The 24,028-nt window shown below is 38.9% G+C and overlaps 1 protein-coding gene across 1 annotated transcript in view; it reads left to right on the top strand.

Annotated features, from left to right (window-relative positions):
- Window positions 1-24,028, top strand: part of PTPRT (protein tyrosine phosphatase receptor type T) — a 703,069-nt gene that overhangs the window by 371,053 nt on the left and 307,988 nt on the right. The window contains exon 7 of the mRNA XM_081949356.1: window positions 16,284-16,577. Within this exon, the coding sequence (XP_081805482.1) occupies window positions 16,284-16,577 (294 nt within the window). The remainder of the gene's footprint in view (window positions 1-16,283; window positions 16,578-24,028) is intronic.

Genomic DNA, 24,028 nt, shown 5'->3' with positions numbered 1-24,028 from the left:
CCTTCCATGTAGAACAAACCAAACTAAATGTTGTTTCTACTCACAAGCAGACACACAAGTTCATATCTAATCATAGCACTGTCAGTGTGGTTCAGAAAAAATGTGGTTTACAAAAACCTTCCTCTCTCAACTTAATGAATTAATTTCATATTAGCGAAGTGGATGAAATCATTGTTCTTTTTACTCCTATCTCTTGATAAGAATAATATTGTAAATATTGGTGTTATCAACACTTATAAGATGTCTTTTGATGCTCCTTAAAATGTGCCTTTAAAAGGAGCATTTTATTTCAGCTTTTGCAATATCCCTGATGACTTCTACAACTTTCATTTAATTTACGCAAGGAATGAGAAACAATTCCACTTAATCCTGTTTTTTTAAAAAAAATAAACAAAAATCAATGTGAGAGCATCTCGCAGAGATTTGGATATAATATGCTATAAAACACCAAAAGCAGGGGAAAAGGGGAGAAAGCTATGAAACTATCATCAAATAGCATGGCTTGATAATTCACCTTTTCATTGATCTCTGTTTTCTACTTTTAACCTTCTATTCTGTAAGAAAAGGTAAATCTCTCTTGTTAGGGCAGCAATAAGCAGATATACAGAACAGGAGATTCTAATTATTGTTTTTCCTTGAGTTTAATGTATCAAAAGAAGGTTGTCAAAAGGACAACAGTGGGAGACAGGAAAGGTTTAAATGATGTTGGAGTCTTCTGAATTATGAGCAACAGTCCATTTGATAATAATCCTTAAAAATGTTCAGCTTTCAGGGACCTGTGATTTAAGAAGTTCCAATTTTCCCATTTGAAGACAGTGTCTTAGAACTATAGTGTAAGCAATGATTTGAGATTGTTTTTTAAAGACTACTATGTAGAGTAAATAAACATTGCGTCACATAAGAAAGAGTAACTCAGATGAAGAATGAGCAGCAGAATAGAGCTGAATATCCTTTCCGCTGCTTTCTCTCTAAACAAACCTTCCTAAACGTTAATTCTAGGTGAGGGGAAAGCAAACAAACAGGCAGTAGCATTCTCCCAAGCCTTCTGCTTAAGCAAGTTTGCAGAAGTAATCTCTTCAAAGTGGTGGGAAGTCAACTGGTTTGACTCAGTGGTTTGATCTCTGAAGATTAGTCACAATTACAGCTTCATCTAGTCTTAATCACATAACCATTGGACTCTTACAACACAGTAAACCATGATTTACCAATCCTGATAAATCCTGGACGCATACAATAACTGAAGCCAAAACTAAGCAAGCTATATCACAGTTTAGTTTGTAATATAATCTACAGTGCAGTTGACGCTTTCAAAAATATATATGCTTCTCATACATTGAGCAAAACAAGCTAGGCAGATCCATTTCCTCTTTATACCCATTTTTATTAAGATTGCCATTTGCTCTATTCTTGTTTGAAATCCTGATACTTGTTTAAATAGTTAAGCTGTATTTTCCTGGTTCAGTTTTGGTATAGGCAATGTGTGACTTCCAAGTACACACAACTGTGAATCTTGAAACCTTTTCTGGTTTTTATATTGAATTAATCCTCCCCTGAAACATGTAATAAAAATTTCTGAGCCTTTTAATGACTAAAATAAAATAAAAGAATTGGAAGCTCAAGGAGATAGCAAGCAACACCGTGATTACAGTGCAAACCCCGAGAAATATCTTGTTGAAATGGGGAACATAAATACCATAATTCAGTGAATTCAGGCTACTGATTATTAAAGTGTTTCAAGAAAAGCCAATAACCGATAAAGTCTAGGGACAATAAATTAAATTGAATGCTCAGATGAGAATGTGAAACATTAATGGCAGGTAATAGTCATAAAACCAAGCTGATAAAGCAGCAAGTGAAAGAGTGGTGACATTTTCTTGCCTCTGATACAAATAACTAGGAGGCTCCAATGTTCCCATTTCCCCCCAGAAAAAGCTCCTTGACATTTCAAACCTAAATGGAAGAAGTCCATCTTGTCTTATTGCTGCTTTTATCTTGTTATTCACTGTGAAGTTATTGAGAAGCCTTTGGCAGAAACTGTTTGGATAATATTTACCGTTACTTCTTTAGGGCTTATTCATACAATAAATGGCCAGAGAAATAGAATCACTTTGTCTCAATGCAAAAAGAACAAAATCCTCCTTGATTACTTTTATTACATACGTACTATATAATAGGGGACAGGAGTCAGGGTAATTTTTCAAGCAGGGGTTTTCTTTTATCGTTTATTTTTTGTATGATACCTCAAAAAATGCAATGTGACATTGGAAATATTTTTCTATAAGAATAAACAATTCAAAGAATATGTTAATTATCATTTCCATAAATACCATGTAGGCATTTATTTCATGCAGTATTTATATGTCCAAGATGATATAAAGTTATTACTTATATTCATGTTCTCTTGCAACAGATGTTCTTAGTGAAACTCTCTCCCACCATCCAACCCCATTTGCTTTTTTCATATATCCACACATTTATATGAAACTGAATGTTAAATTCAGTGAGCTTTATATTTTTATTTTTAGCAATAAAACATACAGTAGCTGTACAAATGTTTTCAGTTTGAGGAATGTGGATATTACAATTGTCAGCAATAAAGCATAGTTCAAAGTAAGAAGAAGCTAATCTTTTCCTCAAGGCCATCCACGTGTAAGAATGTTTTCATCTTCCAGTTACATTGTAGAATTGCACATTACAATTTTTTGCAACAAATGTGTGCACATGTTACACACAGAGAGAAAGAGAGAGAGAGAGACAGAGACAGAGAGAGAGAGAGAGAGAGAGACAGAGACAGACAGACACACACACACACACACACACAGACACACACATACACCACAGAGGGAGGGAAGGAGGGAGGGAGAAATTTGTAATCACTATAAAACTGTTCCTTCATTCCAGTTTCAGTAGAAATGTCTGAGGCAAGATCAACGTTTTTGTTCTCCAGTTGTAGATGATGGACTGTACTATGCATTTTACCATTCTGGAATATTAGTAGTAAATATTTATTAGGGTTGGAGCAATTCTATACACTCGCCATGGTGTGATGACACCATACAAGCCATGTTTGGAGGACATTAATGGATAGCATATTATAAAATATGTTCTGAATGTTTCCTTGTTCATTTTTTCCATTCTCGACCAAAGTTATCAGGGCTGAAATCTCAGATTTGGAAACAAGGTTTAGCTTACAAAATATATATTAATTTGACTACAATTTATGATTTATTTAATCTATAATTCATGCATAAGAGTGATGCAGTGATTAGAATACAGTACTGCAGGATACTTTTTCTGACTACCAGCTGCCTGCAATTTGGCAGATCGAATCTCACCAGGCTCAAGCTTAACTCAGCCTCCCATCCTTCCGAGGTATATGAGAGCAAAAAGTCAGCCTTCCTCAGGTTTCCACTCCAGGCACGTTGGAACCATATAGAGTACATTCAATTTTTAACTCAGCAACTAATAGTTATCAGAAGTAATTCATCTGCCTCGTGCTAAATTAATTATGTGCAACATGATCTAGAATAGGGAATATTACTTCAGCTCCTTGTCACTCCCTGATGACCCTTGAGTTTACAATAGCACCATATCCCTCTGTAGTGATGATGAACCTTTGATTGGTCCATCCAGGATTCAACTGGTTTTCAAAGAACGTTAGGGTGGTCCTTGAGGCCTTGGTTGCTCCTTGGAATGAGGCAAAAATTATTTCAGATTGGATTATACCTATGCAGTCTGTCACTGTACACAGATCCTGGTTGTGTCCCTTGTTGTGTCCCTTGAGAAAACCTCCAGAAGGTAACCTGATAGAAGAAATACCTAGATTATCACTAGGGAAAAAAATAAAGCAACCTTCAGCTGTGCACAGGTAAAAGTTTTCATTATGACTTACCTTAAGAGTAGGGATAAGAGTAGGGAAATCTGTCTGTTTCTGTGCTCCTATTGCAGGGGTGTCAAATGTGCATCATCACAGCAGCATCGCATGGTGTATCGGGACTTTTCCCCCCTTCATTAAATCAGGCTGGAACGGGGTCAGCACGTGACACATCCAGCCCTCAGGCCACAACTTTGACACCCCTGTCCTATTGTGTCTTCTGGGTGCTGTCCAATGGTCCTAATCAAAGAGACCAAATGCTTCTGGTAGCTGCCCTTGAAGTCTATCTGGAAGCTTCAATTGGTCCAAAGGATGTATTTATCTCATTATTCACATATAACAGTGATGGCGAACCTTTTTTGGCTCGCGTGCCACAAGTGGGGGGAGCGCAGGGGGGTCGTGTGCAGGCGTGCCGCACCCATAATGCAATGTGTGACCACCCCAGTGCGCATGCGCGCACAACACGCGACCCCCCCATTTTTACATGCTTTTTTTGCCCTCCCCAGAGTGCAGAGGCTTTATAGGAGCCTGGGGAGGGCGAAAAAAGCCTCCCCCGCCCCCCGGAGGCCCTCCGGAGGCTTCAGGGACCGTCCGGAGGCTTCCCTGAAGCCTTCGGAACACTTAAAACCACCCTCCAAGCAAACAGGAAGTGACTTCCGGTTTGCTCGGAGGGTCATTTTAAGCGCTCCGAAGGCTTCAGGGAAGCCTCTGGATGGTCCCTGAAGCCTCTGGAACGCTTAAAACCACCCTCCGAGCAACCCGGAAGTCACTTCCTGTTTGCTCGGAGGGTGGTTTTAAGTGTTCCGAAGGCTTCAGGGAAGCCTTCGGATGGTCCCTGAAGCCTCCGGGGGGGGGGGGAGGCTCTTTTCGCCCTCCTCAGGCTCCTATAAAGCCTCTGGAGCCTGGGGAATGCGAAATATAGCTTTTAAAAAGGTGAATTCAGCTGACAGGGCAGCGCCTTGCGTGCCCTGACAAATGGCTCCACGTGCCACTTGTGGCACGCGTGCCATAGGTTCGCCATCACTGACATATAACATTTCTATACTGTGAGTTTAGCATACATTTATGGATGCAAATCAAAATTCTTATTATCATCTTTTGAAGCTCAGCATGACATAGGATTGGGTTGTGGGACCACCTTCTCCCAAGGGTATGTACTCCTACTTCACAATCCAATAGGAAGCTCTTTCCTCAGGTGCTTAGTTCAGGATTACTGGAATTTCCAGTTGGTGAGATATAGTATTTTAATCCCAATGAGTGTTTACTTGTTTCAGTTAGCTTTTGCACTATGCATTTTGTATCTTTGCTTCATGGTTGTGAATGCCACCAGAGGCATTGTGTGAGTTCAGCAACATTATATATATATATATATATATATATATATATATATATATATATATATATATATATATATATATATATATATATATATATATATATATATATATATATATATATATATATATATATATATATATATATATATATATATATATATATATATATATATATATATATATATATATATGCTACACAGATGTAGGTTTTTTTAAATTAAAGGCAAAAGTGCAGAGCCCAAGATGATAATAATGGCAACTTTCCCACCAGAAGCATCCACAAGAAGGGATCAAGAATAGGTAAAGTACAAAAGCATTATTTATGTGATGCAAATTTCACATGTTTTGTACATACATCTTGACATAACATGCATAAATGAAAGGGATGGAATCAGGACCGGATTTAGATGAAAAGAGGCCCTAGGCTATTCCACTTATGGGGCCCTTTCACCTCCCATTTTTAAGTTTGTAAATTACATGAGAGATAATAAAATACATCATTACTGTGATATATATCAATATATTAAATGAAACATGTTGTAATTGGTACTAATCCTTATAAAAAATGTGGCACGGATAATAAATAAAAATAAAAGGCCCCTCTTGATCTTGAGGCCCTAGGCCAGGGGTGTCCAAACTTGGGAACTTTAAGACTTGTGGACTTCAACTCCCAGAATTCCCCAGCCAGCCTGGCTGGGGAATTCTGGGAGTTGAAGTCCACAAGTCTAAAAGTTCCCAAGTTTGGACACCCCTGCCCTAGGCTGAAGCCTAGTTAGCCTATAGGAAAATCCGGCCCTGGGTGGAATTGTGGTCCTGAAAAAAGTGCTAGATCCTTGGTCACTGTGGATTACTAGTAATCATGAAGCAAGATAGCATTTAGAGTCTAACATTAAACTTTTTAAAAGAGCTTTGTGAAAAGAGCTTAAACACAGGAAGTTCTCAGCTTCTGTCTAAGCACAGCTGGCTGTGACTTCCAGCATTAGTAATCTCTAATTTGTCACATGAGGAGGCAGCATTTCTAGTTAAGCATTAAGCATTTCTAAGTCAGAGTTACACAGCATAGGGTTAGGAGTGGTGGATTCTTCTTCTTTCTTATCACTTCTTAGAAGTGGAACTTCCTGTGTTGATTACCTTGTCTTGGTGGTCCACCTTATCGGAGGATAAATTTGTGATCAGGGAAATGTTGTAATTTTGTTTCTACACAGCAACACTCACAAAACATTCTGGACTACAGTGCAGTAAAACAGATTTATGAAGGAGAAACCTAAGGAAAGAAAATTATACACATTCATTGTTTGGGACAGTGAAAGTTTTATCACTAGAAAAGAAGAGCTGGATTAAATAAAGCTGGAATGCACAGGTACAGTATAGGTGATACCTTGCTCAGTAGTAGTAACTGTGAAAGGGATCTTGGAATCCTAGTGGACAACCATTTAAATATGATCCAGCAGTGTGCAGCAGCTGCCAAAAAAGCCAACACAGTTCTAGGCTGCATCAACAGAGGGATAGAATCAAGATCACGTGAAGGGTTAATACCACTTTATAATGCCTTGGTAAGGCCACACTTGGAATACTGCATTCAGTTTTGGTTGCCATGGTGTAGAAAATATGTGGAGACTCTAGAAAGAGTGCAGAGAAGAGCAAAAAAGATGATTAGGGGACTGGAGACTAAAACATATGAAGAACGGTTGCAGGAACTGGGTATGTTTAGCTTAAGAGAAAGAAGGACTAGGGGAGACATGATAGCAGTGTTCCAATATCTCAGGGGTTGCCACAAAGAAGAGGGAGTCAAACTATTCTCCAAGGCACCTGAGGGTAGAACAAGAAGCAATGGGTGGAAACTAATCAAGGAGAGAAGCAACTTAGAACTGAGGAGAAACTTCCTGACATTGAGAACAATTAATCAGTGGAACAGCTTGCCTCCAGAAGTTGTGAATGCCCCAACACTGGAAGTCTTTAAGAAGATGTTGGATAGCTATTTGTCTGAAACGGTATAGGGTTTCCTGCCTAGGCAGGGGGTTGGACTAGAAGACCTCCAAGGTCCATTCCAACTCTACTATTGTATTGTATTGTATTGTATTGTAAATAGAGAACGATATGTTCTTCACACTTGAGATTTGTTTCCCGGATTTTTTAAGTCACATCTTTTGTTGACTAGGTACTAGGGCATTAAATATCTTAGAACATGGGTGTCAAACTCGATCATGTTTTGCCTTTGCGGAGCTGGGGTGGGTGTGGCCTCTGCGTGATGCATCTAGCCTACAGGCCACCAGTTTGACACCCCTGTCTTAGAAGGTTTTTCTACCTTTTAGAAACTGAATGCAGTGTTCTAAATAATCAGTAACTCTTAGGAAAATAAAATATATCTGCTTGCTATTTTACCACTTTGGTTTATCTTAGTAAATTGTTTATTCCAGCTAGTTTTCAAGGACATAAGAAATGTCCTTTGAGACCATATCAGTAGCCCATATTTTAATCTGTAAATTCTATTCAAGGAAAATTAATGTTCATATCAAGTTATTAATTTCTATACAATGATCTTATAAGGTCATATTTCAAATTTTTAAAATAGCTTCCTTCAGGGTAGTTTGTGTCTTCTATTAATATATTTTATTACAGTGAGGATTAAAGCTGCTTTTTCTGGATAAAGTTAGCATTTGAGTTTTAGTCAGTTGTGCTATAACAACTTTTGGAGCAGCAGCCTAGAATCCAGGATTATCCTCAGTTTGTGCAGTTTGGGTCTGCTGGAAGCAACCCTGCCTATTCAAAAACCAAGATGGAAAATTCCTGTCACCAGAAGCTTCAAACACCTAAAACTACTCAGTCTTGACTTTTACTTGAGCCAAAGCCTGTTGCATCCCATCCTGACCTCCAGTGGGACAGAATGTCCATGGCACAATCAGGCATTTTGGGATGGAGATACAAAGCTAGGTATTTTCAACATTCTGATGAATACAATATACTCAATCCAAACCACCAGATAACCTCACTCAGGGATCTCATGTAAAGATAGGACAGAAATAAACCTTGTGGCTCCTCACAGACAGGCCACAGGCTGGACTTCTCTCTAGGCAGGGTTTCCTGCTAGGCAGGGGGTTCGACTAGAAAACCTCCAAGGTCCCTTCAACTCTGTTATTCTATATTCTATTCTATATTCTCCCTCATCATTGCTGATTTGATCCAGAGTAAGAAGGAGAATATTAACAACACTATATCATCTAACCTCAACCCCCAGAGCTGGTCCAGAAAATACCATGATCAATGGTAATGAAAGCCACTAAAAGGTCTAGAAGAAGAATGATGGGTGAACTACCCCCATCCTGTTCCTGCCAGAGGATATCCAAGAGGGTGATCAATGCCATCTGACCCATATCCTGGCTGAATTCCAGTTGAAAAGGTTCCAGATAATCTGTTTCATCCATTGTGTTTTGAAGCTGCAATGAGAACGCCTTCTCCACAACTTTCCTTATCAAGCATATATGTGTTTCATTATTACATTTCCATTCACAATTGAAATTGATTTCACTTGCCTGTAAATATGATAAATATATATGTGCTCTCTCTCATATCAGTCTAAGATGAAATATTGTAGAAATCATGAACAATTTAATGGTAACATTAATACCATTTTAATTAGCTTTATTATTTGTTTATGTATTTTATTTTAAAATTTGAGATTGTTTTGGTTGAAGATCTGTGTCTACTGTATTACAGTAGACCAAACAAAGACTGACTGCGCCCTTGAAGTGACTGGCAGAAACTCACAGAAGTCGGACATGTGAGGTTAGCAGATGATGAATTTGGAAAAATAATATTTATCAGTGATGAGAAAAGTGGAGGAGTAGACATTAAATAAACTGGATGAATGGGATCAAAAGAGGATACTGAAATGTCTTTGAAAAACTTACTAGGACAGGTTGAGATAATGAATATTTGTCCATGTCATCACAGAGCTGAATCTGACTTAATGGCATCAAATTAACTATGTATTGCTGTGAAATAGTAGATGACATTCTTCCTGCCACTTGGAGTCCTTGTTTAGCAACCACAATTGTGACAGGCAGTGACGTGCGGTGAGGTTTACGCCTGGTGAGGCTGGTGACGTCATCAGGAAGGCGGGGAATGGGACCATGTGTGCTGGAGGCTAAGGCTGCCTCAGTCTCCAGAACACGTGATCCCATTCCCCGCCTTCCTGAGCGCGCTCCGCCGGCTCGCGCTCCCCAAGAACAGCTGCTTTTTAGTGCTTTTCTGTGCGTCTGGCGTTTAGGACATCCGGCTACCTACCTAAACGCCAGACGCACAGAAAAGCACTGAAAAGCACTTCGCCTCCAAGCCACTTCGTCTTGATGACGTCGCCAACGTCGCTGCTGGGCACGGCCGGACGGAGGTAACCAGAGTGGCGCCGAGGGGTCCGGGCGGACGAAAGAGCGAGCGAGCAAGCGATGGAGGATCAGGTAGCCTGATCCTCGGTCGCTTGTCCACCGGACTGCCTTGGCGCCAGTCTGGCTACCTCTGTCCATCCACGCATGGCAGCTGCGGCGACATCATCAAGCCCCTGCCACTTCTGGACGTCGATTGCAGTCGTGACAAGCGTGCAAAATACAGCGAAGGCAGGAAGGTTATTGGCGCTTCCGAGAACCCTCCTGCCTCCGCCGGTTGCCCAGCTGGCACCACCCCGCACGCGCTCCTCCTCCTCCCTCCTCTTCCTCTTATATATATGAAACTCCCTCGTGGATATTATTATTTTATATATTATTATTTCATGATGAGAGGTGAAGCTCTACCTCCCCTGCCTCCAATGACCGTATGTCCCTGGTGACAGGAAACTTAGTCATTAGGTGAAGGGGTTATTAAATGAAACGCAATTGGCTGTAATTGTGCTTACAATTTTACTTCATCCTTACTGTGCTTCAGTTGAACTGGGCTTCTTTCTCTTTGGGAATAATTTGTTATGGTGTAAACAAGCAAGTGAAAATAAGAGCAGAGATGCTGTAAAAGTCATGAATTTGAGGAATGGTTTCTAAGTTATTGTTTTTTAGCACTGCCATAATTCAAACAGTCACTATCTAAACAAGGCAGTCACTAAGTGAAATACCTATATTCTCTTCAATGTGCTTTTGCATAATCCCCAGCTTTTTCTACCCAAAAAATTCCACTGGACAAATTTATTTAAAACTCAGTACATGGGGGGGAAAAAGCTTTCAAATTTTTTCACCAATTTATGAGCAGCAAAAAATGAATAAAGGTTTTCTCCAATGGAGGGAATGGTACTCCAGCAATTTCTGAAATCCTCCCTCTCCAGCCTTTTAGTTTCTTGCCCTGAGACTTAACTAAACTATGGGAACCCAGAGACTTTACAAACTGCTGTAGAGGTTGAATGTACAATGAATCATATCACTTGGCCTGGGAAAGACATGAGAGTTTGTGAATGTACTTTTCATCAGACTAATGAGAATTGGTATGAGAGAAATGCAGTCTAATTTCCTAAATGACAGAATGGATAAATATGAATTCATGGAAATTGGAAAACAAACTTGGGGTAAAAATCTTCCTTCTGAAAAAGAAACTTGATGAGAAGGATTAGTATTCTCCTTCACCCTAATGTGGATTAGACTACTTTGACTTATTTCTTTTTGAAATCAAAGTGGAGTTTTATAAGATGTATGGTTATATATTAAGTAGGTTTACCTTCACATGCACACTGTTCAGTGCATCCCTGTAAATGTCACTATTTTTCTTTTTTAAATTTAATACAAACCTCCTAAAATCTATTTCTTTTCCATCAAATAAAAATGATAAATAAGAAAAAAAAATACAGAAGCGATCAGCATTGGCTAAAATACATGAACTAGGCTGAATGCTGAATATTACTTTTCTAAATTGCTTTCCAATTTTGAAATTACTGATAGTAGACTTGGAACTGCAGTGCACTTTCTTGTGCCAATATATATTACTTTGCCTTTTGTTGTACCCTATTCATTTCTGATGATAGCACTGCAGCTGTTTCCAAAGAAAGAAATAAGCAAAACACACACTTTTGCAAGTTTGCTATTATGTTGTTCAGAATCCCTTTCTTGGTAGCTACCTGGGGAGAAAGAGATAGAGAGAGAGAGTGAAGAGAGAGAGAGAAAAAACACAGAGAGATATCTCTAATAATTACACCAAATGTATCTGAATGTTCATAATAGTTCAAATATAAATTTGGCAAATTTACAATGGATTTCTAAAGTAAGGAATTTTATTAGGAATTATTTTATTTTGGTGGCCTAACCTATTTAATTTAATGCCTAATTAAACTGTTAAATATTTAGTTAAAATTTTAGAAAATATAATAATACTGTACATTATATTTAAAATTCATTTTCTTGGAAGAGATAAGTATTCTGAATGTTCACCCATGGCACCAGAGTGACTTTGGATGGCTAACAACACTTGAAAAAACAAACATAAAATACATGACCGGCAGTCACGGTAAAAGCCAATCAACAACAATTAACATAACCTTCTTACGGGCTGTAACTAGCTAAATGCTGTAAATAGCATTTAGCAATAGCATTTAGACTTTTATTTTACTTCACAGTGCTTCATATCCCTCTGTAAGTGGTTTACAGAGTCAGCATATTCCCCCCTCCCCCCAAATCTGGGTGCTTATTTTACCAACCTCAGAAGAATGGAAGGCTGAATCAACCTTGAGCCTGGTGAGATTCAAACTACCAAATTGCAGGCAGCTGGCAGTCAGCAGAGTTAGCCTGCAGTGCTGCATTCTAACTACTGCACCACCGTGGCTCTTAGTCCAATCACATGCCTGAGCACACAGCCTTTTCTTCAGGGTTAGGCAAGGACTGGAAGAGGTGGAACCTGTTCTGTCCCGGGATTCCAATGAATATGCAGACACAGGCTTGGCTGTCTGCTACAACTAATTACATAGATAAAGCCACCCCTTGGCTAGGAGCCTAGAAAGTTATCTTCAAAAACCCAAGATAAAACTTACAGAATGCTTCCGCAACGGCTCGTATAATGGATTGTTGTTTCCTGGAAAGATTCCCCTCCTGTCACTTCACCTATAAATTCTTTGGGAGGGGACACACCCTTAACCAGCTGTCCTTACTTCCTTCTATGATGTCTTCTCCACAGCTGTTCCTTTCTCTTATGAATTCTACACATACGCTCATCAGGAACAACCTCCCTCTGTTCTTCCTCACAGCTCCCTGACTCAGATGCCACCTGGTGGCCAACAGGCTTCTCTAGTTCCTGCTCTGACTCCAAACACCCTCCAGAGTCTTCCTCATCCTCCAGAGCAGTCCCATAATGGTCTGAGCTGTCAGAGTCCAGCGCCGGATGATGCTGGGCCACAACAGAACCTATCTAATTTCTGGAGGGAGGATGTTCCAAAGGACAGTCAACACAAAGAGTTTGTTTCCCAAGTCCTGTAAAATAGCATTCCTTTAATGATATTATCCATGCCATAGCTCTCCTGTTGGCTCTAACAGGACAGGTAGAAGTCATTGGGGAGAGACGATCAAATAACCCAGCCCACTGCCATGAAGGTCTTTCTGGGTGACCACAAGTACCTTGAATTGCATATCAGATGTTGTGGAGGCTCCATCTCAGTGTTTGGATGTTGTAGTTTCTGTGAGTGTTTCATTTAACTCTGTGCGGCTAACCACATTCAGACAGAATGCTTAGTTTACCCATGTTTTCTGATTTTTTAATTTGCTAATATAGGCTTTTACCTCACACATATACATATGAACCTCTTTCTTTCTAGTTACTGTGGCTTTGGTAAAGCAGGCATAAATAATTCAGCAAAATGGTCTGATGAGACCTTTTTAAAATGCTAATTCCACCAAGTGATGCAGTTATTCTAATTGGAAGGATCACATTTAAAACAAAAGAGGTCAGTGCCCCCTCTACCACAGGGGGCATAGTCACCTTACTAAGTGCCTTTATAGAGTCAGCTTATATGTAAATATTGTCCTCAAAATTATCTAAAGGCCACAAATAATCCTCTCTCTCCAATACTAAAAAGCCTCCCACGTGTGTGTGTGTGTGTGTGTGTGTGTGTGTGTGCGTGCATGTACAGTATGTATGTTTGGGGTCTTTAAAAAAATCTTAAAATTTTTGTTCTTCCTTCTATCACAGTAGTTTCTCTTGAAAATAATTTCCCTTTACTTCAAGGGAAGCCGTGGTTTTTACCAATATGCTGAATAAATAATGGCAGCTGTACTAGTGATGTAGTTTTGATAGGATAAAAGTGATTTAGAGCCCAAGATAGGCATGTTCATCACACCTGTCAGCTGCTCCTGAAGGAAGCTACAACTTTTCTTGGGCTTGTAATCACAGAAACACTTGTTTGATTTAAGGATGTCCTGACAAGTGTGATAAGCATCTCCGCAAACACTGAAAATAACCCCCCTTTGTATCCAGATTGCCCCACAGATTGCTTCAGTGTGAACCAATATTGTGATCAATAAGGGATTTAAACTATTAATTAAGGACAAGTTCTTAGTCATTAAAATGGTCTCAGAGTTCACAGAATAAGACCAACAATGTATGTACGTCTTTTCTAATGGACATAGACATGGAGTATTGTGTACATATTGCTGCTTCGTGTACAGCGTTTTTCTGCTAATTTCACTTTATTGAGAACTTTGTTTCAGGAACCAGATTTAGACTGGGACCTGGGAATGTGAGGGGAATGTAAGAAGTCTTTAATATTTATTACATGCTGTGGACCCAGTTCATATTAGGCTCTGTGCAATTCTAGTTTATATTGCCAGAAGGAGAATCATTTATTAATATTCATAGATCTGGTTTGGGGCAATGCAAGTTTCAGGCATGTTGATGATGATTCAGTTGAAACAAAGGATAAAAGACCTATATGTTTGTGCAGGAACCCGGGCTGAATGTAAATGTCTTGTGTGTCTAATCTTGGAACATTATGTCTACCCCTAGTTTTCCTATGCCCATCCACTTTTATCAGCATTCTCATTTATCTTCTAAAAATCATTCCATCTTCCAGGAATGGTAAAGTTTGCAGAAAAGGTTCTAAGTGTGATAATTATATATTTTCCTGAACAATATATTTCCTTGCTGTTAAGATACCAGAAATATTGGTAATGGTTTACACCAAGGTCCTTTGTTCTGGCGGGAACAGAGATTCAATCTGACTGGTCGAAGGTCTGACAGCTCCCTATAAAAGGGCTGTGGTCAGACTGAACCTTCGCTGGATTGTACATAGTTGACTTGTGCTAATAGAGAGCTGTTTGTTACTCTGAAGCCTGAGTGTGCCTTCCTTCACCCAATCTAACACTGGCGATGAAGGTGGGATTGGAAGGCAACTAGGCAGACAAAAAGAGCACGACAATCCAGCCCGGAGCACAGCACAGCATCAAACAGCCGTATTTGAGCGGCAAATTCAAACGCACTCAGGAATACAAGATGACAACGCATGCCCTGCCAACTGCGTACAACCCAGCCACCGAACAGTGGGAATCCTACATGATGAGGTTCGATTGCTTCCTCGAAGACAACGACCTCATGGGCCTTTCTGAAGGCCGGAAAAAGAATTATGTTCCTGAGCAACTGCAGACCAGAGGTGTTCGAGATGGCAAAGGATTATAAAAGGGCTGCTGTCAGACTGAACCTTTGCTGGATTTTACATAGTTGACTTGTGCTAATAAAGAGCTGTTTGTTACTCTGAAGCCTGAGTGTGCCTTCCTTCACCCGATCTAACACTTGGCATTAGGTGACTTAATAGTTATGACAAGCTTAAAGGTTTAATACCAATATGATTGTAAAAAGAATAAAGTTAAAATGTAAATGTACTCATAAAGTATATCTGTAAGAGGAAGGGAAGCAATTTATGCACACACAAATTGGTCCTCGGTTTACATTTATTCATAATTATTTATAAACAGGGATTACTTATCAGTCAAATTATGAATTTGTAGGGTTCTTTTGACTATTTTGGCAGAGCCTGTGGAAAAAAGCAGCTTTCCCCAACTTTTTTTTAGATTTGTTAGGACTACAACTCCCAGAATATACAGTACAATCAACATGAGCACCACTAGAGGTTTCAGAAATTAAAGCCACAATATATCTAAAGATTGCCAGATGGAAAAATACTGTCAGAGAATTTGTGTGCATGCAAATTCAGTTCAGAGTTTACCCTGAAAGTTAATGAATCCTTTGCAATTGTGTTCTTTGTACTGGGTAGGGTGCCTGAACACAACTACAAAATTATTTCAAATGTGATTATTTGAGAGGTATGATTTATCAAAGGAGTTGCTTCTGCTACATAAACAATTTCTTGAAAACAAAACAATTTGTTCCCGTGCTAAAGTCTGGATGAGTATTTTAATAAATATATTATTTCTATTTCTCCTTTTCTTTCCTCTAGGTCAGTGATGGCGAACCTTTTTTGGCTCGCGTGCCACAAGTGGGGGGAGTGCAGGGGGGGTCGTATGCAGGCGTGCCACACCCATAATGCAATCCACGACCCCCCCAGTGCGCATGCACGCACACGCAACCCCCCATTTTTACATGCTTTTTTCGCCCTCCCCAGGGTCCAGAGGCTTTATAGGAGCCTGGGGAGGGCGAAAAGAGCCTCCCCGCCCCCCGGAGGCCCTCCAGAGGCTTCAGGGACCGTCTGGAGGCTTCCCTGAAGCCTTCAGAACGCTTAAAACCACCCTCCGAGCAAACCGGAGGGTGGTTTTAAGCCTTCCGAAGGCTTCAGGGAAGCCTCCGGACGGTCCCTGAAGCCTCCGGGGGGGTGGGGGGGCTGTTTTCGCCCTCCCCAGGCTCCTATAACGCGTGGGGAAGGCGAAAAATACCTTTTAAAAAGGTGAACTCAGCTGACATGGTAGCGCCTCGCGTGCCCTGACAAATGGCTCCGCGTGCCACTTGTGGCACGCGTGCCATAGGTTCGCCATCACTGCTCTAGGTAATGCTTGAAAATAACCTATTGTTTCTTTTACATTGCCCATATCTTTTCAAACAATGGGAGCAAAAACAAAAAGCCAACCACCCCAGAGTATTAATAGATCTCTTTTTGTTGTTACTTCTTTCAGAACCACCCACTCCTATTGCTCCTCCAGAACTTCTAGCAGTTGGAGCCACGTACCTATGGATCAAACCAAATGCCAACTCCATCATTGGTGATGGGCCCATCATCCTGAAAGAGGTAGAATACCGTACAACCAATGGGAACTGGGCCGAAACCCACATTGTGGATTCTCCCAATTACAAATTATGGCATCTGGACCCTGATGTGGAATATGAGATCAGAGTGCTTCTTACCCGCCCTGGAGAAGGTGGAACTGGACCCCCTGGGCCTCCTCTCACAACAAGGACAAAATGTGCTGGTAAGCCACCATCCTTTACGAATTCTTTACAACACCTAGAAGTTATTTTGTAACAACAGATGGAAAGAGATTGGTGTTCTGTCTTTGCCTTTCTACTTTTTTCTTTAATTGTCCAGGTATTGTCCAGCATAATTTTACAATTATTTATGGAATAAGGGTTTCATTTTATTATGCCATAGGTTGTATTGTACTCTTTAAGTTCTGGGTAATTCTTAGCACAAAAGCAAGGCAATAATCTAGATGCATTCTTTTAAATTCAATTTTGTTTATTTTTATCTTCCTAAAGCATGTTTTGAAAAGTGTGAATTTGTTACTCAAAACAGCCTGGACTTTCTGCTTTGTACATAATAAATTAAGTCTTAAGCATTAAGCAATTGCATTTCTAAAAGATTTAATTTTCTCAGTGCAAAATTAATATTAATAAATCCACTTTAATAATATCAGAGTGGAAACATGCATCTTTTTCTCTGCTTAAGTATGCTGACTATTTAAGTAAGTAGTGTTTCATAATTCCTGATTAAAATCCCTACTCTCAGTGAGCTGTTTTAGACAACAAAGTGTGCCTTAAACTCTTTATGATATATTAAAAAGATCAGAGCGTCTATCAGCCACCTAAAGTAGCACATGCAGTTAAAAAATAAGACATTTCTTTCAATAAGGAAATATATAATGGTTATATAGAGTCCTGGTAATCACCCTGCATCTGATGTGGGTGAAACTGATTAAAAATATATATATTTCTAGTTAGTAAAAAGTTTGAGAAGTTGAGCAAGCTTGAAGGGTGAGAGGCATTACTTGCACTATGCACACTGATTTTTTTTTTAAATTTCATGAATGGAGAAAGCATCTATCATTGGCATTATGACACTACCTTTTTTCCCTCTTCCTGACAAAAAATGTCCATTCATTCAATGTTAAAGTTTTTAAACTACTGTTCTATAAAGCCCTAAATATCCTTGGACTAGAATACCACATAAATTACCGTCCTGTTACAAGGCTGTAGGAAGCCACATTTTGGACCTCACATTACTTTTATGTAGTGATATGGATATGGAAGGAATTCCCACCTGCTCACTGCCTTGGACAAATGAGATTAACAATCAGCATAATACCCTGTAGGATGAACAGTCTTAAAATAGTCCACTCAGGTTCTTTTTGGATAAAGGTTTTTTTCCCCTTCTGGTGGGTGCTTAAAAGGGATTGTTTGGGCTCTTTTTTACTTTGGAGCTCAGGAAGTGGACAGTGTGGCTGTCACTAGAAACTTATTGGTCTGATCCATACACCTCCTGGCTTCCTAAACAGTTTTATGGGGCTGTAACAAACTGGATCTGGAAAGAATTTAATGCATCATTTTGGAAGGAGTGAGGTCAACTGCCTGCCTTTCCTGGAGCCACATACTTTTGTTATCTATCATCTGGTCTCTAAACTTTTATCCCATCAGAAATCTATTGATACTGAGCTTAGTATATAGTATATACTAAGTATATAGTATATAGCTGCAAAGCATTCAAGAGGAAATGGATTGCCTAGTCTCTTTCAAGTTAATGTTCAGACTTGGCATGAGATGGAGATGTCCCTGTTTGTTTTTGTGGATGACCTCCATCACAATTTAGAGAAGGATAGTGCATTCCTCATTAGATGGTTCTTATTTGAGTAGCAGGGTTAATGGATAGGGAGAGACTGACCAAGTAGGTGCTTTCTTGTGGAGTGACCCAAGTTTAGATTATTTCCCCCCGCTTTCTAACTCTACACAAAGTTATTGAAAGATGCCAGACATTGGTCAGATTATACTATTAGCAATATGCTAATACTAATTTGATTGTACATTGCTATCCCAGTCTATTCAAGAGAGGCTATCAATGTCTTGTTCCAATGTCTAGAAGCTGTGAGAGTGTTGACAGGACAAAACAGGCTGAAATTGAACCCAAGTGTGTGAGAGGTTTTTTTTAATAGATTATCTGCTACATAGTATACCTGGTCCTGTCTCTTGATGGGGGGACAAGTCCATGATTTGGAGGTTCTCCTGGAAATATAGCTATTGTTACATAGGCAGACAGATACCATAGTTAACTCGTGTTTGCCCAGTTTCATCTGGTGCTTCAGTTGTGAGCCTCTCAAAATCCAAAGACTTTGGAACAATAAGTCATGCTCACCCCACACCTGTCTGTTCTATTGCAATGCATTGTACATGGGGTTGCTTTTGAGGATCATCCAAAAGTTTCTATTAGGGTTTAGGGAATGTAATATAACCGTCAGAATGTAAGGGCCAAAGTGATGGCTGGTAGACATCAGCCTAAGCGCATAACATCTGTGATCCAGGTTCTGTATCAATTCTCTATTTGTTCCTAGATGTAAGTCAAATTGCTGTTTATTTGGAGTGTGGCACTGGGTTACTTGGAGGGATTACCTCCTCCAATTGGTGCTCAACACCATCCCAGCAGAATCTATTTGGTATGTCATGAATGTTGATTGTCTTCTTATGGTCATTCATGAAAAGGCCAGTTCCTTGAGGTTATATCTACTGTTTGGAAAGCTCGCTCCTCAATAACTAAAGAACACTTGCGATACTTTGTCCATATTTTCAATTGCATCTTTCCCGTTTGAGTAGTAGAGGCAGGTTTTTTTTTAAATTTCCTATCCATTTTTAATGTAGCACTTTTACAATAACTCTTCATTTGATGTTGCTTTATTCTTTTTTGAATTTGATTGCAAGGTCCTTTGAGATACTTTATGGGAGGCAGTAGATAAATCTTTTAATATTTATAAATCAAAATCAGATGATGAAAGCGTCTCCCGGTATCATGGGAAGCTTTTTCTTCTTTGAAACTTTATTACTGCATAGGAAAGGGCAGAGTAAGAATGGCTTGGTAGATAAATAAATATAAGCTTGCTCCATTTAGAGATAGGGCTATTTTAGGGAACCTACATCACCATCACAACCCCTGCAACCCCTGCCCCCAAGGTTTGAGGTAAGATAAGAGAATGGAGTTGGACTACAGCTATCATTATTTATTACAATTGTGCTAGGTTGTCTGGGGCAGGTAGGTAGATGGGTAACTTGAATTCTTAATCTCTGTTGTAATATCATAATGAGAAGGAGGAATATTAAGGAATAATGCAGCCAGAAACAACTGTTGTAACACTGAAGTAAAAAACAAGGCAAAGGAGAAAAAGCTAATTGTTTAAGTATTTCCCCTTGCTACTACTTTTGCAAGCTCTGTCTCTATTTTAAGGGCTGAAAAATATCCTTCAAAATGGCACTAAAATGGCTGCCTTTCATGCATTCAATTGTATCTTGTTGGTGGCCTTCAAGTAATGTTCTGAGCTTCCTTTGTTCTCTTCCCATCTTGGTGAAAATACTTTTTTTTTCCAAAAGAAACTGCACCAGCCTTAGCAATCAGGAGATAGCTTTTGAGAGAGGAAAGAGTTGCTCTGGATGCTGCAGGTGGCATACACAGTGAGGAATGTAGATAATAATATCTCACCCAGCTCATTATTGGTGATCATCATGCATGTTTCATTTCCTGTTTAACTTTTAAAAACCTATGCTTCTGAAATATACTACAGCCTGCAATCAAAATTGGTTTTGTAAAGAATTGTTTTAAGTAAGTCACAATTTCTGATAATTATAGATTGTTGTTTGTTATAATACTTGAGGCTCAGCCTTAGTTTCCTGTGACAAGAGTTTTTAACACAGATGTCAGTACTCCTGAGAGATTGTCATGTAACCAAAGAACTCTTTAATATTATGTTCTACATCTGCTGTGCTTTGTGCAACTTCCATATTAGTGTCTGCCCCTTTTCTTTGTAGATGTTAATGTAGCCTTGGAGCTATAAAAGAAAGATTTTCCAGCATTTAAATTGTGCCTAGTTCCAACTAAGAAGGAAATCCATGATTGAACATCTGTTTTACTGTGAAGGGAAGTATTTAAGAGAACATTAACCACAGAAAAATTACACGGATTTAAAGTTGCATGCTGACGTTTAACTAAATAAAAAGTGAAGTTGCACTTTTATACTTGCTGTGTTTTCTTATTACTATGACATCCATTTAGATTTTAGCTTTTTGGGATAATCTGTTTTCCCTGCCACATTCTTTCTGGTCAAAAAGATATGAGAAGGATTTCTTGTATAGGATTTCTTTGTATAGCACTGCTTCTATTATTTGGCACGTTAAAGGACCAGAGTTTGAATATCATACAAGAGTAATAAATTGTCAGCTGCATAATATCATAGCATGAATAGATAGACAGTATCACTTTCTATTCTGATTCAGGTACCAAAATATCTTGACTTGGTTCTGAACTTTTAACAGTTCTTTGTCAGAAAATAGCATGTTTTCTTCCTGTTCCTTCACATGGTGGAAAAGATAATAAATTATAAACATTAAGATATGTTTTTACTTTCCCTAGTAATTCCAATTTTCTTCATATCGAAGTAATTGTATGATGAGGAACAGTTCAATGTGAGTTAGACTCTAACTGTTAGAGAGATTGTAACATAATTTGTGATGGCTGGAATACTTGATCATAAAATGGTTGTGTTCTTTCAGAACTTGACAAAGGCTTTTGATTTATTAATAAAAATAAGAATTCAGAGTGAATATTGATTATAAAAAGTATTGCTTTACAAAATGATAGTTTATATTTGCAGTGTGTATTTTATTTATTTACCATTAAATGTATGTGTTAGTTATAATTTTTTTGTAACAAAAAGTTTTCTGAATCCTTTGCTATTCACAAACTATGTTCAAAGAAATCCTGCTATTTGATCTTGGTAAATTTGTGTTCTTGTTAACAAAAAAAATTGGGGTAGAAAATAATGCTGCCCCTGAAGAATCGGGAAGGAAGGAAGGAAGGATTTTGCTTGTATGTTCTGGCAATTCCAGATTAAACTTGACCATAAGTACAATATGATTTTTAGGGTTTTTCACAGTTAGAGATATATTTTTGATATACTATGAAATTATGATGATCCTTATGATGAATGATATATATGAATGAAGGATGGGAGGCTGAGTTGACCTTGAGCTGGTCAGGATTGAACTGCTGAGCTGCTGGCAATCAGTAGCCAATAGAATTAGCCTGATATACATTGCAATCATTTCATTGTTTTTGTTTGTTTGGCAGCCTCTAGGAATCAGAGAGCAAAACAACATCTCGTACAGTTGCATTTGTTACCTTAGTTATCCATTTATTTAACAAATTTATACAGATGCCCATATACCAATGAAACTCTGGATGGCAAACAAATGTAAAACATAATATCCACTCATTGCTAATCACCTGACCATTGAAGCAAAGAGAAATCAGGTTCTTTAAGGATTTGCACAGTTGCAGGAGAGGACAGAGAATATTTAATATGGAAGTGACTCACTTGAGAAAGGTGATTTTTCTAAATGGCTACAAGTTCTGGAACAAATCTTCATGGGCATCTTTAGAATTGTGCTATGTGGCCTAGTACACATTTCTTCATTTTACTATTTTCTTTGACATTGCTCAGTCCATTAAATTCACATAAACTAGCATATCAAAGCAAAACAGAAACACTCCTGACATTTATTGCCTGTAAAATACTAAGCTATGAGCAGAATTTGTCTGATATTTTTATATATAAAATGAAATGCAAACAACATTTTACAAAGAAACAGATTTTATTCCCTACCCTTATGAAAGCATAGTTTAATACCCATCTTTTTGGTTGTTCTTTATTCTCATATATTTAAAAATTGAGTTCTAAGTTTTTGCTTGTTTGTTTTTTCATCTTCCTACTAGTAAACATAATTCAGTGATGAGTGCCATTATCCATGCCAACAGCTCAAGAAAGTTTATCAGACATAATGCTATAAATCATCACTGAGATAAACTTCATTAGCAAGCATTCATTTATGCCATCAGCAAAGAGCAGATGGAGGAGAAAGAACAAGAACAGCAACATATCAAGTTGGCTTGAAAACAAGCATCATATTATTCCTTCTGTTTCAAATATTGCCTTCGAGTAGACAGGGAACAAGGGACACGGTGGCTCAGTGGCTAAGATGCTGAGTTTGTCAATCAAAAGGTCGGCAGTTTGGCAGTTCGAATCCCTAGCACCGTGTAACGGAGTGAGCTCCCGTTACTTGTTCCAGCTTCTGCCAACCTAGCAGTTCGAAAGCACATTAAAAATGCAAGTAGAAAAATAGGGACCACCTTTGGTGGGAAGGTAACAACGTTCCTTGCGCCTTTGGCATCTAGTCATGCTGGCCACATGAGCATGGAGGCGTCTTCAGACAGCGCTGGCTCTTCAGCTTTGAAACAGAGATGAGCACTGCCCTCTAGAACAACTAGCACATATGTGTGAACCTTTACCTTTATACAGGGGGCACACTAATATTCCTGATAGTCCAATCTCCTCTCAAAGTAAACTACCCAATGACTTCCTATGGCAGAATTTTGAAGAACTTGCAACCAAATGTTTGGTAGGTGGTGTAAGATGTTACTCTAAGTCAGGGGTGTCAAACTCACGGCCCGCGAAATGTATGTATCACCCCCACCCATGTTTTAACAAAGGGGGGGGGATGTCACAATATGTCACATGACAACAATGTGACACCACACCCCTGCTCTAAGTCATTGAATGTTCTTTTTCTTTTTCAGATATCCACATACTAGCTTTGGTAATATAAATAGCCAGATATCCACATACTAGTTTTGGTAATATAAATAGCCAAACTACATAATCAGTTCTATGAATGAATCAATATACAAAGAAGTGAATCATTTCATTAAAACTAATGTGAGGGAAATATCCAAACTGCCATTTGTTATTTTTGTGAATTGGGAAAAAAAATCATTTTGAGAAAGATAGACATTCCAGTTTACAGTTCTGTGGGATACACATTTTTTTAAATGCATGTGTATATGTATATGTGCATATGTCCATGTGTATGTGCACGTGTGTGAGTGTGTGTGTGTGTACAAGCAGACCTTGGTCAATGATTTCCATTGAGAATTTCCATTGTTAAGCAAGGCAGTTGTTAAATGAGTCAAACCCTCTTTTATGAACTTTTTGACACTGTTCTTAAGTAAATACCTACAGTTGTTGAGGAATCATGTGGTTGCTAAGCGAATCTGCCTTGCCCCTTGACCTTGCTTGTCAGAAGCCAGCTGGGAAGGTCAGAAATTGTAATCACATGACCTTGAAGTTGTAAGTTTTGTAAATACATGCTGGTTGCTAAGGCCTGAAATTTGATGTCATGACTCGGGGGATGTTGCAGCTATCGAAAGAACAAGAACCAGTTGTAAGTCATGCTTTCAGTGCTGTTGTAACTGTTGGAATGGTCACTAAATAAATGGCTGAGGACTATATACGTTTGTGCATGTGAATGGGTGTATATGTGTAATGTAGCTGTTGCTTTCCTTCATGCTTCCCCCCCCCCTCGTCTGGCCTTCTGCCTTTGTATTCCTGGAGAC

Source organism: Natrix helvetica, assembly GCF_964273705.1.
Source record: "Natrix helvetica genome assembly, chromosome: 3".
In the NCBI taxonomy this organism is placed as follows: domain Eukaryota; kingdom Metazoa; phylum Chordata; class Lepidosauria; order Squamata; family Natricidae; genus Natrix; species Natrix helvetica.
This window is presented reverse-complemented; position numbering and strand designations above follow the sequence as displayed.